This window comes from Sinohyriopsis cumingii, chromosome 2 (assembly GCF_028554795.1).
Source record: "Sinohyriopsis cumingii isolate HCF-2022 chromosome 2, ASM2855479v2, whole genome shotgun sequence".
In the NCBI taxonomy this organism is placed as follows: domain Eukaryota; kingdom Metazoa; phylum Mollusca; class Bivalvia; order Unionida; family Unionidae; genus Sinohyriopsis; species Sinohyriopsis cumingii.
Genome location: NC_142962.1, coordinates 73139388 through 73154082, shown reverse-complemented (window position 1 = coordinate 73154082; position 14695 = coordinate 73139388). Strand labels below are relative to the sequence as shown.

Here is a 14695-nt window from a genome sequence, read left to right as displayed (position 1 = left end):
GACTAGGATGTTGATATTGTCATTAACTGTTAAGAATTAGTGACAAGCTTTTCAATATATTCAATAGTTTTCTACCATGAAAAGTTCTGTACCACTATATCCCTGACCGTTATACATACCACAGTATACTGTACTTATATATGAGGGACCAACAATTTAATGTTCTGAGAAAGGGACATGAGACTGTTTCCAAGAAAAATTCCATCTTACAGCAGATGGAAAAATATCTTACTTTAAATTTATATTCATTATATTATTCAAAAACTTTTTATCCGGATATAAAATAAAATATCTCGGCTCCCCCCAAAAAATCTGCCCCCATTCATGAAAATTTAATGTGTATATTAACTGCTGTACAAGTTGTAATCTAAAAGCTGTAACTAAAGCGAGATGATTAAGCTTACCCAAAAGCAGATACCTTTTAAAAGAGATTGTGCCAACAAGAGAGATGGTTGATAAAAACAGGAACTGTTGTTACCAAAAAACCCAGATATACTACTGATATAACTGGCAGAGAAAAATGTGACTGGGATGCTAACACCTGAGCATGACATTTATCAGGGAGGGCCAATAAACGTAGAACACCAACTCAGCAAATGAGAAAACATATAGGACTTGAGAAATAATATAAAATTGAAACAGAAAACAACTGTGCTCCTGAAAAAAATAGCACAAACAACTGTATCAAACTATCATGCATCTTGGTGACCAGAGTTAGTCAAATCACTTGTGTCCAGGCAGCAATCGGAGGTGTCAAAGACACATACTTTCTGGTCAAAGTAAACTCCTGCAAAGGTATATGGCACCAGATCACTGCACTCAAACCAAAACCAAAGTGAAGACAAACTATTCAAAACCTATGTTTATGTCAGAAGTACTGTTTATGCCCTAGCATTAGAAAAGAAAGCTAACAATCTGAGTGAACATTAACATGTCATGCCTGAACAACATTTTGGCTCTCATAAAAACCACCATTAGCAATATGCATGGGTAGCATGGAGAACTTTAACCTGGATTTAATGTTAAGGTGTTCTTTGAAACCATTAATAGCTAATGTGATCAATAAAATCACTGATGCTTTTGCACTGCATAAAAATAAATGTCCCTGATGACTTTGAATCAGGGTTAGCAGCATATTTCTTTCAAAGTTTTCATGGTTTTCTCAAGGTTTAAAATCATGTTTTTCAAGGTTCATTTTTACATTAATTTTAAAGGATACATAAATGAAAATGTATGTAAACACAAGTTACTACTTACTATTACATCATATGAGGGATATTTCTTGCAAATTTATTTCTTTTATGATTATGATCATTGATATCATTCCCATTAACAGTAAACATCCTACACTGGGCATTAGAATAATGAACAGTCACTAAACTATGTTCATTTTACTCTGTCTACACTAAACTATTTACAAAGTCCAAAATATTTTAAAGTGAATATTTCAGTTCTTGTAGCTTGTCATCAAGCTGTTTTTCAAGAGCTCTAAGTTTAACGATTTTGTCCTTATCACTCTTCCTCAAACTATCTGATGTCGTCATAAAGCAAATTTTGCTATGGATCTTTGCTTTCAATGCATAGTCATCAGCAGCAGCTGTCATCGTCTCAATGTCCTTTTCAGTACCTGCCTTTCTTCTTAACCCACCCCATAATACACCAAAGGTAACAAAAATATTGTTTTTCTTTGTATCATCACTTATTTAAAAACAGCATCTGGATATTTAATTATTTTATATTAGATATATTAATATTTCTATCAGCTTAGCTCTAATCTATATTTTTAGATTCATCGTGTTCATGGCACTTATTTCTGTCCCATTTCCACTCAATCGAAATACAGAACTGGATCAAAATAATTTCATAATCAAGACTATATACAGTTACTATTGTAAAACTTGAATCTCTGTGTACACATACTTCTTTCATCAAAAACGATTTTATGCTTATGACTTCTTGTTTTGCGATATCAGCTGCCATTACAAGAGACAATGTGTTTTTCCCCCCAGCTGCATGTGACCATCAAGCACGCTCTCAAATTGCATGCAAATCTATTTCCTTCTTGCATGATTGGTATTTTGCAAAGCTCTCTGAGAAAGATGCCATAATCCAAACTTTATATTTTACTTCATCTAGCCACCGAGGTTAGAACTGACAGCCAGCCATTTAGAAGCATACAAATCAATCAAATTTAACCGTGGCTACATCTAGGCTTTGTAAAAATGTTAGTTCAAAATGTATGACTGCCCAGTGGCCAGTTGTGGAAATTTCCCTTCTGCCACAAACGTAGCCAGAGATCTTTTTTTCCTTTTCTTTTCTTAATTTAAATCTGTATAATAAAACTACTAGTATTTAATAATTCCTATCGATTTTAAGAAAATCAAGGCTTTTCAAGGTACTCAGACATCATTTTGAATTTTCAAGGCGTTTTCAAGGCCTTGAGGGACAAATTCATTTTTCATGGCTTTCCGAGGTTTTCAAGGTCCCATACAGACCGTGCTGAATAACTCCAAGATTATCATTTATGGTATGAACATGATGAGTGTTTTCATTTCACACTATTGTAACACACTAGACGAACACTAAGTCGAACTGATCTAGTACTTGACTATGTCAAGAAGAAAGACATCTGTTTGCAATGTACAGTGTTCTCCCCTGGGCTTTTTACCATAATGATCCTGATATGCTATCATTTCAGCCTATGCCACTTAAGAGCTTGGTGACATGTTACGTACTAGTGTCAATACCTTAATTGTTCCCAAGAACAAAATTAATGTGTTAAAAAAAAAAACATCTGGTCTCTAATTCAAAGCCCTATCACTCAAATGATGTGTTCTTCCTACAACCAGGAATATTACTGATTCTCATAACTGTTATCTTTTGTACGTGTCTTGGCCAAACTGCATCACCAGCCAGTGATGCCAGAATCTACTTTAGTGTGTTTATGTATTTCAGTCATTTTCGCTACCAGCTCATATATTTTCTTTGTTTGTACTTGGAAATGTTTATAATTAACATCACAAAAATGTGGAGTTTCTGACATCACATGTAATGTTTTATTTTATCTGAATATTTATAGATTGTCTGCCATATTAGTTGGGATTTGGTATCCAGTTATATGCATAACAAATTTAGTTTTTAAACAAAATTTGGTAAATTAACATATAATATTGTTTTCCCACATGTGTATAACTGACCACTGAATACTGGCAAACAGCATCGATCTGATTAAATAAGAAAATGTTTTCAGAATTTTTAAGTACAAAAATGTTAATCTTGTGTATGTTCTGCAGATAATGGTGTCCAATTATATATGTTCATTATATGTCAAGTTACTCCTTTATGTCAAGTTTCACTAAAAGGTTCAATTAAAAATGCTGTGAAGTGCTGTGAAATGAAATATTCTATATTATTAAGCTGTTTGTGCCTATATCCACTTAAAAATTGTGCAACGAAAGGACACCAAGTTATATGCGCAATTTTTCTATATCTTGCTTTTCTATTTATTTTTTAAGTCAAAATATGAATCTCTAAGGTCAGTGTCAAAAATATTCATTAAATATAAGCTCAAAGGTAGGCAACCAATGCATAAAAAATGTTGTTTACATATATTTAATTTCTGCCACATATGTAACACTTTTGGGACCCATGAACTCGGCCAAGTACAAAGAGTTTCAAAAACACATGATTTGTACTATATCTTCAAGTAAAATATCTATATTTTTTCATTCTATATTAGATGTCACATGTGATTCCAAATGAACTAGCATCACTTGAGATGTTTCAATCCAATGGAACTGATAAAAATTCACCAAGGACACAACTCAGCCAGAATTCTCATGATTGCTTTCAAAAATGTGTGTTGAAAGGACCTGTCTCAATCTCTGATAACAAGAAACTTACTGTAGACAAATTTAAGGTATATGGCCCTAAAAGGAAAACAGATCAATAATCCTCTTTTAACCCTAGAACACAAAAAGCAGAATTCAGAAGCTCCAAAAATTATCCGTTGGCTATGAGACAGCATGGAATCTATATATACAATGAGAGATGGTCCGTTCCATATGGAGATAAAAGAATATCTACAGTGTTTTATCAACCGATGTGTCAAATACACTGACTTTTCCAATTTGATGCATAAAATTTGTCACCGGTATATAAATCGTCACACCCCAATGTTATGTTTTGCTGATTAACAAAAAACAAAGATTCGGTCTACAAATCATCGATGGTACTTAAATTGACACACCCCAATATTATGTGTTGCTGATTAGCACAAAATTAAGGTTTGGTCTAACTACTTTAATGGTTAGATTAAAACTCTCACAAATAGGGAAAACACGAACTCATCGGTTTCTCACGCTAATGTTATCATAATACAACTGACTATGGAACCTGGATTTGACCTCATGTGACCTGTAACTGTCACATCATTTGTAGTAACAGGATGTTAGAATTGTATAATCACACCACCAAAGAAAGAGGCTGAAACTAAACACATGATTTTAAAGTGACTCACAAGAAACTATTATTTTATGCACACCTTTACCACTAAATGAAGCAACAATTTCCATTCGCTCAATTGTATGCCTTGCGTTGTTCCAAGACACTGTCAGCATTCAACTGAAAATGGCTCCCAAGGCAAAAGAATTAAAACTGATCCGAAACAAACGAAATTATCTTTTGGACTGCGTTTATGACTGACCGATGATAACAGTATTGTTATCGAACCAGTGGAGCCTTCATCAACCGAAAATGAGGTAAGGGTAACATGGTCATATTCTGACTGCGAATGTATGTCATGCTGTTTACAACAAAGATATGCAAATTACTTGCTATGTTCTTTGTTTTTATTTGTGCACATGCATCTACAAATTAGCAAAGATGTTTCCAGGCGGTGAGGGCATCGCATGACAAAATGACATAATCACCTCAGTATTCTCTCTTCTGTTTGAGTTCAGAAGCGGCATTCATAAAAAAAAATTTATTCAGGACCCTAGTCAGGCATCAATCATACAAGATTTGTATGGCTTTCAGTAACATAATAATTATGTCATCATAAAATAATGCTTTGTCATGCCAAGAAAGTAAAGATTGCACCAGTTTTATGACAAATAACAATAGTATACAATATTCTGTGTAGTGGTCAGATTTACCAAAGGTTCTTTATCATAAGAGGGCAATTCTGACCAAGAAAATGTAGACTTGTGTTTAGTTTGTAGTGAACTTTGAAGAAAAAAACCAGGAATAAATATGTAATTAAAAACAATAAATAAAAGGTTAAAGGTAGAAATCTAAATAAAAATAAAATGTTAATTCTCTCCAAAATTATCTCAACAACATCTGCAATTATCTATATAACAATCTGCTATCTGAAAAAGATAAAAACAATTTAAAGCTTTAAAATCGGTAAAGATAAACAAAATCTTTGTATTTTATAGATGAAACTCATATATGTACAATCCATATATGGTGGTCGGAATTGCACATATCAGAGGTCAGAAAAAGACACAACACAGTTATATTTACCCCCTGCATATACAGTCATAATAAAATCACTTTTCGGTTATAACAAACTCAAATTATGTTTTCTGAATAATGAAACTTGCAAGAAGCCCAGTTCACTGATTCCCATATCGTAGTTAGGTACACAGTAGTAGGCTTCAATAATGAGGTTGTCAATCCCACGTCAGTCAATGACCTCAGTAGTCGAATTATGACCAGATTACCCTACTTGTAAGATAAAACAAAATTTGTGCAACAATGGTTGAAAACGCAGCTGGCTTCGTTTTGAAGAAGTCAAGTTGCATAAAGAATGTGACAGTGAATATGCCATTGTCTTGGCATATATGTATAGAGGCTAAACAAATACCTCCATGACCAAATGTGCAAAAAGCAGTAACTTTCAGAACACTACACTGGCAAGGCATACTGGGTTGCCATAACAAAAAATGTTGACTGAAGGTAGGTCCACAACACTGGGTAGATTTGAATGCAGGTTTACAAAAACATTCATCCAAACAAGACATAGCAGTGAAAGTACAACTTAAGTGTCTACATTGGCTGAGTGTAGAAGACATCTCTTTTTCCTGAATACAAATCTCTTAATACAAGACTTAACAGCTGAAGAAACTGATGCCATTGGAATTCTGAAGAATTCTGCCAATCAGTATAACTTGGCTACTACCTGTTCAGAGTTATTGGAGAGACAAACGTTGAGGATAGTCTTATACATTACCTGCAAAATTCGTCATTTATGACACCAGTGGCAGATGAAAGCACTGACACAGTCAGCAATAAATGCCTTGTCATATATGCTCAGATTATTTCTGATGACATGAAACCATCAAGATTTTTAACAAATATAGAATGTTCAGATGCTTCTAGCAAGGGGATTGCCTTATTGGCTTTAGTCACATATTTTGTTGTGTATTTAAACAATATAATTATTTTGAGTCTGACTCACTGTTTTTTGCCTTGATGAGTCAAATGGCTTACATGAAGCCATTTATAGATACAACTCTGTATCTACCATGCATATATCCAAATGTGTTCCTTCTATACTAGGTGTGACATACAATTCCAACTGGAACATCTGTTGAAAGAGTTGCCACAAAAAAATATCCATTTAAAATGATGATGACCATCCTAAGGCAAAAACTGCCAAGCCTAACAATTAGCGACTGCTGCTGTACTATACAGGATAGAAAAAGAGCAGTTAATTGAAAAATGTCAATAATTTGTACACATTTTTGAGCTGAATCTCACTCTTTATGCTCCATTCAGTTAGGTCAACACAATTTTTTCAGTATTATTGAGAAACAAATTATAACCAATTTGTCTTTAGTGATTTGAAATCGCAGTTTAATAACAAATAACTGAACACCCACCCAATCAATTGGTTGCATGGTTTAAATGGCTAATCACAGCTACATAGAATAAGTAATTGTCTTTTAATTTATTTTATTCATGGGGATTCGTGGTAGTTCAGTTGGTCAGGAACTGGACTTACAATTGAAAGATCATGAGTCTGATACCCACCAATGCTAGCTGAGGCTGGTTGACTCAGTGTATACTTCGAGAAGATGTGTGTGTGATTATGATTTTCAACGTAGCTTTAACAATTATTCAGTCATATCACTACGATGTCTGCAGTGTGGCAGTTTATAGTGACGTCTAGATTTGGGAATCATGCTGCAGACATGTAGCATCATGTCCCACACAGTCACATTATCCTGACACCAGGTCGACCAGTCCTAACACTAACCTCTTAATGCTGAGCGCCTAGCGAGGCAGCTGTTAGTACCATTTCTGTAAGTCTTTGGTATGACTCTGCCGAGGATCAAACCCATGACCAGAGCGGTTCCCCTTTTAAAAGGCACTTAACTCAGAATTCCTCAACAAGATATGGCCAATATAAAGGTAAAAGTGCAACAAACAAAATTATTGTATTCATGATACACTGTACTTTGTAAATTTCCAATAAGGTCTATTATCAGACATAATTTTTGTCTTCCATAAAAAATAGCTGAAAAAATTTTTAAGTGGTGGTTGGGGATCCTCCCCCAATGGGGTCTCGAGTGGTAGCGCCCCAGATCCGGGGGTCCAGGTGGCTAAAGGCCCCTGACCCAAAACACATTTTATACTCATAAAAAGCTGCTCCTGGTGCAACTTATGATCATAAAATAAACCAAAATAATCATTTGAAAAACTAATAAACTTAGCAAAAATGTTCAACTTGACTTCAACAATTTCACAATATGTATAGTCACATGAATTTGTTCTCCAATACTATTGATGCTGAAATTATTTCATGTGCATGTCAGTGTTTTGCAGCAAATATATTATACTTCTCTTTTCATAACAAATCTGCAAAATTAAAACCCAAGTACATCAACTATATACAAATAATCCCATACATTCACTTATCTTTTTCACCAATGGACACAACCTGTTGATATGCCAGTCAAGCTCTTTTTGCGGCTTTGGAAAGATTTCTTTAGCCTTCCATTTTGTCACCACTGACTTTTCTGGCTCAATGTCCAATCATTTCTTTTCCTTTCTCAATGAGAGCCTTTTTCTTTTCAAGCTAGTGCTTGTATTGGCAACATACAGTACGCATATTCTGACAGAGGGCTACATATGTTCTCTCATGCATGAAATCTTTCTTCTTATAGTAATTAAATGCACTTTTTCCAGAAGCCTTCTGAGCTTCGATTTTTCTGTACGCAGCTTCTTTTGAAGTTGCAGTTCCAAACACTTCCAACCACGATTAACATAATTAAGATCTTTCTTGCAGAGGTCACAAAATGCCAGTCCTCTGGCATTCAGTTTTCTTATATAGTGACCAACTAAATTTCCATCACCTTTTTGCTCCAGCCATTCCCATTGCCATATGTCTTTTAAACCTTTATCTAAACTTTCCGTGTCAACAACTTGGGATGCCATGTTTTGCAAGCATGCTTCTTCTTTCCATTGCTATCAGTTTCCATTACACGAAGATTCAATGAATGAATTTAAATCTTTGACCAATCAGAATACTCTTTACAAGTCGTGTGCTAACTGATATATGGAATGAATAATTTTCATGGGTCATTGCAGAATGGGATTGGACAGACCATTTTTTTAAAAACCAGATCGGAGATGATATAAAAAAAAGGACTATATCAAGAAAAATCTGTTTCAAGTCAGGAGAAAAGCAGAATTCTGCATTAAAATGGTGAAAAATCATATCTGTATTATAGACTTATTCATCAAAGTTAACAGCCCAATCTTTGATCATATATACCAGTCTGATGAAGCAATAAAGCAAAACTGGTCACACATTATGTGTTGGTGTTGTGTATTATATATATATATATATATATATATATATATATATATATATATATATATATATATATTACAAATACTTGATACAAATTTTAAAAAATGCATCCACTGGAAGTTTAACAAGCACTAATTACTTCCTAGAATCCTTCGATTAGATAATCTTATGCAAGAAGAAAACATTACTGTTCTTCCGTCGATGAATTTCCTGAATCAGGGTCCTACAGAACTGAAATAAAGCTGGTATCTGTAACACACATTCAATGGAACTTCAGATCAAACACACTCGGACACTACCAATTTGAAAGACTCATAAGACAACACCTGTCTAAGAATTATGCCATGCCGGATTTATAGTTAATTCATTCTTGCATTGGAAACTTATACCTGGTTCATAAGTGTAAAGGTGTTCCTAACAGAAATATACCATTCTCGCTACATTACCTCGTTTACAACTGCCTCCCGGTCATCAGTTGATTATAAAATAACCCACAAGATCATATTTGCACTACTACTTCCCAAAAAGATTATCTCGCCAAATATCGCAATATACGTGATTACACAATTACCCACAATTCTCAACTGCCCGGATAACGAAAGCTGATTTCGTCGCTTTTACTTTTCGGACAATCATTAGGTGTCAGGCTCAGTAGTTATAGTATATACCTGTATTCGTGTAAGTTAAAGAAATGATTGCGGAAATATTAGTTCTATCAGAACAAATGACCACATTAATACGTAAAGTCTGTATCCTTTTACTATAGAGAGCAACTCATCGCTGCAGAGGTCTATTATTACTGTATACTTCAAAGGACTATATTGAATAATGGCCATTTTCTGCCCCCGTTTTTATGGGGAAAAATTTTTCTTGTAAATATCACAGATCTGTTCCTTATTGTATTATTCGATGTATAAATTCACCCTATTCTGCATTAAATAGACACATAACTTTTTTTTTCATACCAAAACATGACCTTTGAATATGGTCTGGTATGGGAAATTTAAGAGAAAATGCTACATTTGAGCAAATTAAACCAGAAATAAGATATAAGTGCAGGCTTGATCATACAAGGTATTTACACTGATTGATTAATTTTTATTAAAATTTTAGGTTTTCATAATAACTCGTGTGTTAACGTTTGCACTGATCACTAAAAATAAAAAAAATCTTGAATTTTGCTGTCTATGTATCATTGGCGTTGTTTTCCCTGTTGCACCATACCTACCGAAGTATTGCTACGCGTGAGCAATTAGACCTGCATTTCTTGAGTGCACTATATTATTTCCTTCATAATTATAATAGAAAAATTCCGGGAATAATAACGATTCAGATATTTTAAAACTAATGTTATCCATTCTTTCTCTCTTTCTTCATTCTATCTAAATTGATTGGGAACAAGATTTTTTGAAGAGGCGCTGAAGGGGCATTTGGAACTATATATATAAACAAAGACTACATGGATTAAACATTAAATGAAATTGTATTTTTACGTTGCCAATTTTTGGCAAAAGGATGCTTTAAATAATAGGGTATATATATATTATTTATTTTATACATTAATAACAAGGGTTTTTCTTCAGTTCCATCACGATACCGTTTGCTATGATTAATTCACTATTACAGCGTAATTCCATATATGTCATCAATTTTCTGCAGGAAATAACGTTTACAACCTGTGTACTTTTTCATTAAATTTTGGTAACTCTATCTTACTTCATATAGTAACAATAGCAATCTTTAAAATTCTACTATTAAATGTGCAAACAATAACTAATAGTCTGCAGTTATATAAAGCAGCTTGGAAAAAATGTGATCTGCATGATATACACATAAAACTGAAAGTTTCAATAGCTCAAACAGTTGAGCATTGATATCGGAAACATCTCACACCAAGTTCAAATCCACCAAGCTCTGATTGTTTTTTTTGTTCTTTTTTTTTTTCTTTTTAAGAATTAATATTGATATTATCAACAGCTGTGAATTTATTTTGAAATAAAATTAGTAAAAGCTCAGCAAAGCCAACAAAAAATAATGCACAACTGAAAAATCAATTTGATTTTTATTTCAAGCAAGGTAGCATTTTTATCAATATGTTATTCATCTAAAATTAAACATTACAATGGTGGCCAATCATGTCTGCATCAGAAAATAATGATAGTGGAACCCATGTTGTGAAGTGTTTATTCTTCCATATTTAGATAGTATAACTTTCATATAAGTATATTTATATTTTTGAAGGGGTGTGGGAGACAATTTATTGATTTTTTCTTCTAAAAATAGAAAAACAGTAGTGTATGTGCTATATAGCCATGAAAATATAAGGATAAAAGTACATAAATACATAAAGAACACTTGTCATTTCCATTGTAGGTAAGAAACTCATGTATTCGCCAAAGAAGTGAACATACAGGCCCCTGTTAACACCTCCTTTACTGCCATATTCAATAATATCAAACAATAATTTAAATAATTAAATAATATTAAACATCATTCAATAATATTAAACAATATTTTATTGAGGAATAGTTTTTGTATTGTACGATTAAGAACCTTTTTGTCAACGCATTTTAGGAAGTTTTAAGTTGACGTATAAGTTCGATATTCTATTTTTGTCTATGATGGACCATTTTAGAATAGTTTTAGAAACTAAACTTTATATATGGAGCTATACAACCTCAAAAATAATAAAAATGCATGTTGCAGATTTGAAACTGAGTGAATAGCTCATGGAAAAGCAGTATCGATGAGAAGTAAATGGGAAAGATGACAGCTTATCATGTCTTTTATGATAGTGTTTTGACACCCTCTAACCATGGCAACGAACATGTCAACACAAAACTGATGTCAGAAATAACTGTTAACCACCTCATATGTATATTATACATTGTATAAGGACATTTGGAGAGGGAGCAGAAAATGGCCCTTATTCAATATAGTCCTTTTCAATATATACACTTTTTTACGCTGATATTCTTTAATTCTTATTATACATAAATTATAAGTTAGTATCATCATTCATCAGTTACCTGCACAAACTGCACTTAGAAACAAAATTAAAGTCTAAGGTTTTGCTTTTTATGTCCAAATGTGTTATTTTTTCATGTTGTACAGACCAAGCAGATCAATGCAATCAAAGACAGTAGTCAGTACTACTGTATGATAGTACATTTTCCTAAAAACAGTCTTGGAGATTAAGCCCAAATGGTCATGATCGATGCCCTTTGTGCTGTTTTCGTATCTGTTATATATACATAACAATTTAAATGATATTGACTCAAATCTCTGTCACGACCCAAAATATGACAATGCACATGCCTTCTTCAGATCCCCAGTAGGAATTCACACATCCCGTAAATAGTAAAAGTACATATAAGACTGCAAAACATGAAATGTTCATATAAATGGCACTAAAGGTGCAGTGGCTTCTGTTATATGACTATTGTAGCAGTTTTTGTCATAGTTCTGCAATGTAAGACATTGACCTAGTTGTGATGTCGTAGCCTCAGCTTGATTTGTTGTGGCTGAGGCTATGAACTGATCCCATATCTTGTAATGGAGCAAAAAAAAATCATCACTGAAGTCAGAAAAACAAATAGTGTAGAAATCTACTACATAAGTATAATCATGCTGTGAAAGAAGTTTGGGTTATTTTGAATTTATTAACCCTTTACCTTATAGAGTGTATGGCTTTTTAGCCCTCCGATACACATGTAGCTAAGTTACCCAGTGCAGTGCAATATAAATAGAACACCTGTTACCTATTCGACACCATACATATAGGTCTGTTAACTATTAAGCAGTGTAGTGTATGTTACTTTTAACAGCAATTTTAACCATTTTACATTTTTGGTACACATCTATTATGTATGGAAAAATTTAAGAGTAAAGTCCGATCGTTATAGCTGCATAATAATTTTTCACGGAAGAATTTTTTATTTGCTTTAAAATCTTGAGAGAACTTGTTCACCGTCAAGTCAGTAAAGCCACATGACCAACCGTAGCTGCCATTTCTCATACTCGAAATTTACAAGTTCTTTGTCTGCGTCTACATCACTAAGTCATCTGAATTTGATAATTTAAAAAAACTGATTGCTACCTACATCAATATCAGAGCCTTTACCTAAGTTATTGAAACTTTCATAGTTGTGATTCTAATTATGAAAAGTACTGAACGAAATCCATGACCTCCATTTTGGAGAGTGAAGAATACGACCCAGTTATTTTAAATAGCAGGTTTCTACCAGAGCATAAACAACGACCATGTGAACTGAGGTAATGGTCATTCACAGCAATGAATGAGGTATCTAATAGAGGGTTTTCCTCGAAGGTGGCGCTATGAAAACCCGCTAAAAGTGGCTGATGTTTACAGCAGATGTCAAAAGGCGCTTCCATGTGAATGGAGTAGAGGCATCAAAAGGCGCTTCCATACAAATGGAGTAGAGACGTTTAAGGCGCTTCCATGCGAATGGAATAGAGGCATCCAAAGGCGCTTGCATGAGGTAAGGGGTTAAGCCCTTACACGATAAAATAAATTGGCATGGTTACACTAACCTCACTGTGTCCGCCATGACAGATAACACAAGACTGTCGCCGTGACCCCTTTTCTATGTAAGGCTTGCCAGACCATATTTGGATATTCTACGTTATGTTATTATAAATCAAGTGGCAAATTGGTGGAATTTCAAAGTTGCTGATAAACCATATTTACTTTTAATGCGCGGAATTTCTGACCCAAACCGTGCCATATTTTTACTATGATTTGTTTACGTTTCCAAATAAGGCCTCAGTGTCCTTATATGGCACACAAACAAACAAGGCTGAGAATGGAAGTAATCATTATTTGAACTAATATGGCAGAAAATCTAAATGAAATATAATGGATAAAAAGGTATAAAAAAAAAGATTTTACAACTATTTCTACAATGATTTGCGATACTTCCGATATTAAAAAAGAGGACTACTCAATTTATTTGATTATATGCAAGGAATATGTTCAAATTGTTGATATTAGGCTAAAAGAGTGCTGGGTGTGAATCACACCTGGCTTTCTCCATTGACACGTATATGATCATGTTAGTACCCTGTCCATGAGGTAGGAGTATGGGTAATAATATTAGTATTAGACATTGACCCAGGTTTTTTTCTTGAGGGGGTTGATGTCTTACTCCATGAACAATCAGTGCATCATAGCATTTTCAAGGTCAGTTCAGTTGACCTTGAAAATGAAGTAAAATTTTCTCAAATATTTTGTATAGTTGGCAGCAAGTATTGGCACTAAGGGAGGGGAGCAGGGGTGGGTATTTGATTTTTGTAAAGAAAAATTCCAACAGCCAAATAGCTTCAAAACAATATTCTTTCTCTGATTTATTGACATAAAAGCACAATTGTATCCATTATATTGGCTTTTTACAGTGTTTCCCTTTACCTTCATTTGTGCATCAGTGACCCCCCCACTAGTTTTAATTTGATCACCAGTTCTGACACCAAGGGGAATGTTGACTCTCATTCATATACTCCTAGGGGAAAACACCGTTTTAAAAAGAATTATCTTGTGGTAAAAGAAACAAATATATATCTTGGCTGAAACAAACTTTCATATCCTACCTCCAAGAAATGAATGAATCCTTATTGCTTTGTACTATATATATGTATATATATATATATATATATATATATATATATATATATATATATATATATATATAATTGCTCTGATGCCTTTCTCTTCAATTAAACATATTCAAGAACAATCAAGTGGTGGTATTTTTCAAAATCTGTTGAGCACCATTTTATTTGGTTGAAGAGCAATGGTAGCTTAGGAATGCCGAAGTCAGTTGAACTAAGGATTAATTTCCTTTAATGAAA

At 33.6% G+C, this 14695-nt stretch overlaps 2 protein-coding genes across 5 annotated transcripts in view; one reads left to right on the top strand and one right to left on the bottom strand.

The window, feature by feature from the left end:
- Window positions 1-9360, bottom strand: part of LOC149805168 (RAC serine/threonine-protein kinase-like) — a 119916-nt gene extending 110556 nt beyond the window's left edge. For both annotated transcript variants that reach the window (XM_089947978.1, XM_089947982.1), the window contains exon 1: window positions 9274-9360. The gene's annotated coding sequence lies outside the window, so the exon portion shown is untranslated. The remainder of the gene's footprint in view (window positions 1-9273) is intronic.
- Window positions 9361-9423: 63 nt separating this feature from the next.
- LOC149805167 (AP-4 complex subunit mu-1-like) overlaps window positions 9424-14695 on the top strand; it is a 61688-nt gene continuing 56416 nt past the window's right edge. For all 3 annotated transcript variants that reach the window (XR_016418039.1, XM_089947962.1, XM_089947971.1), the window contains exon 1: window positions 9424-9576. Coding sequence is in view for 1 of the 3 variants with exons in the window: in XM_089947962.1 (XP_089804088.1) it covers window positions 9519-9576 (58 nt within the window). In the remaining 2 variants the exon portion in view is untranslated. The remainder of the gene's footprint in view (window positions 9577-14695) is intronic.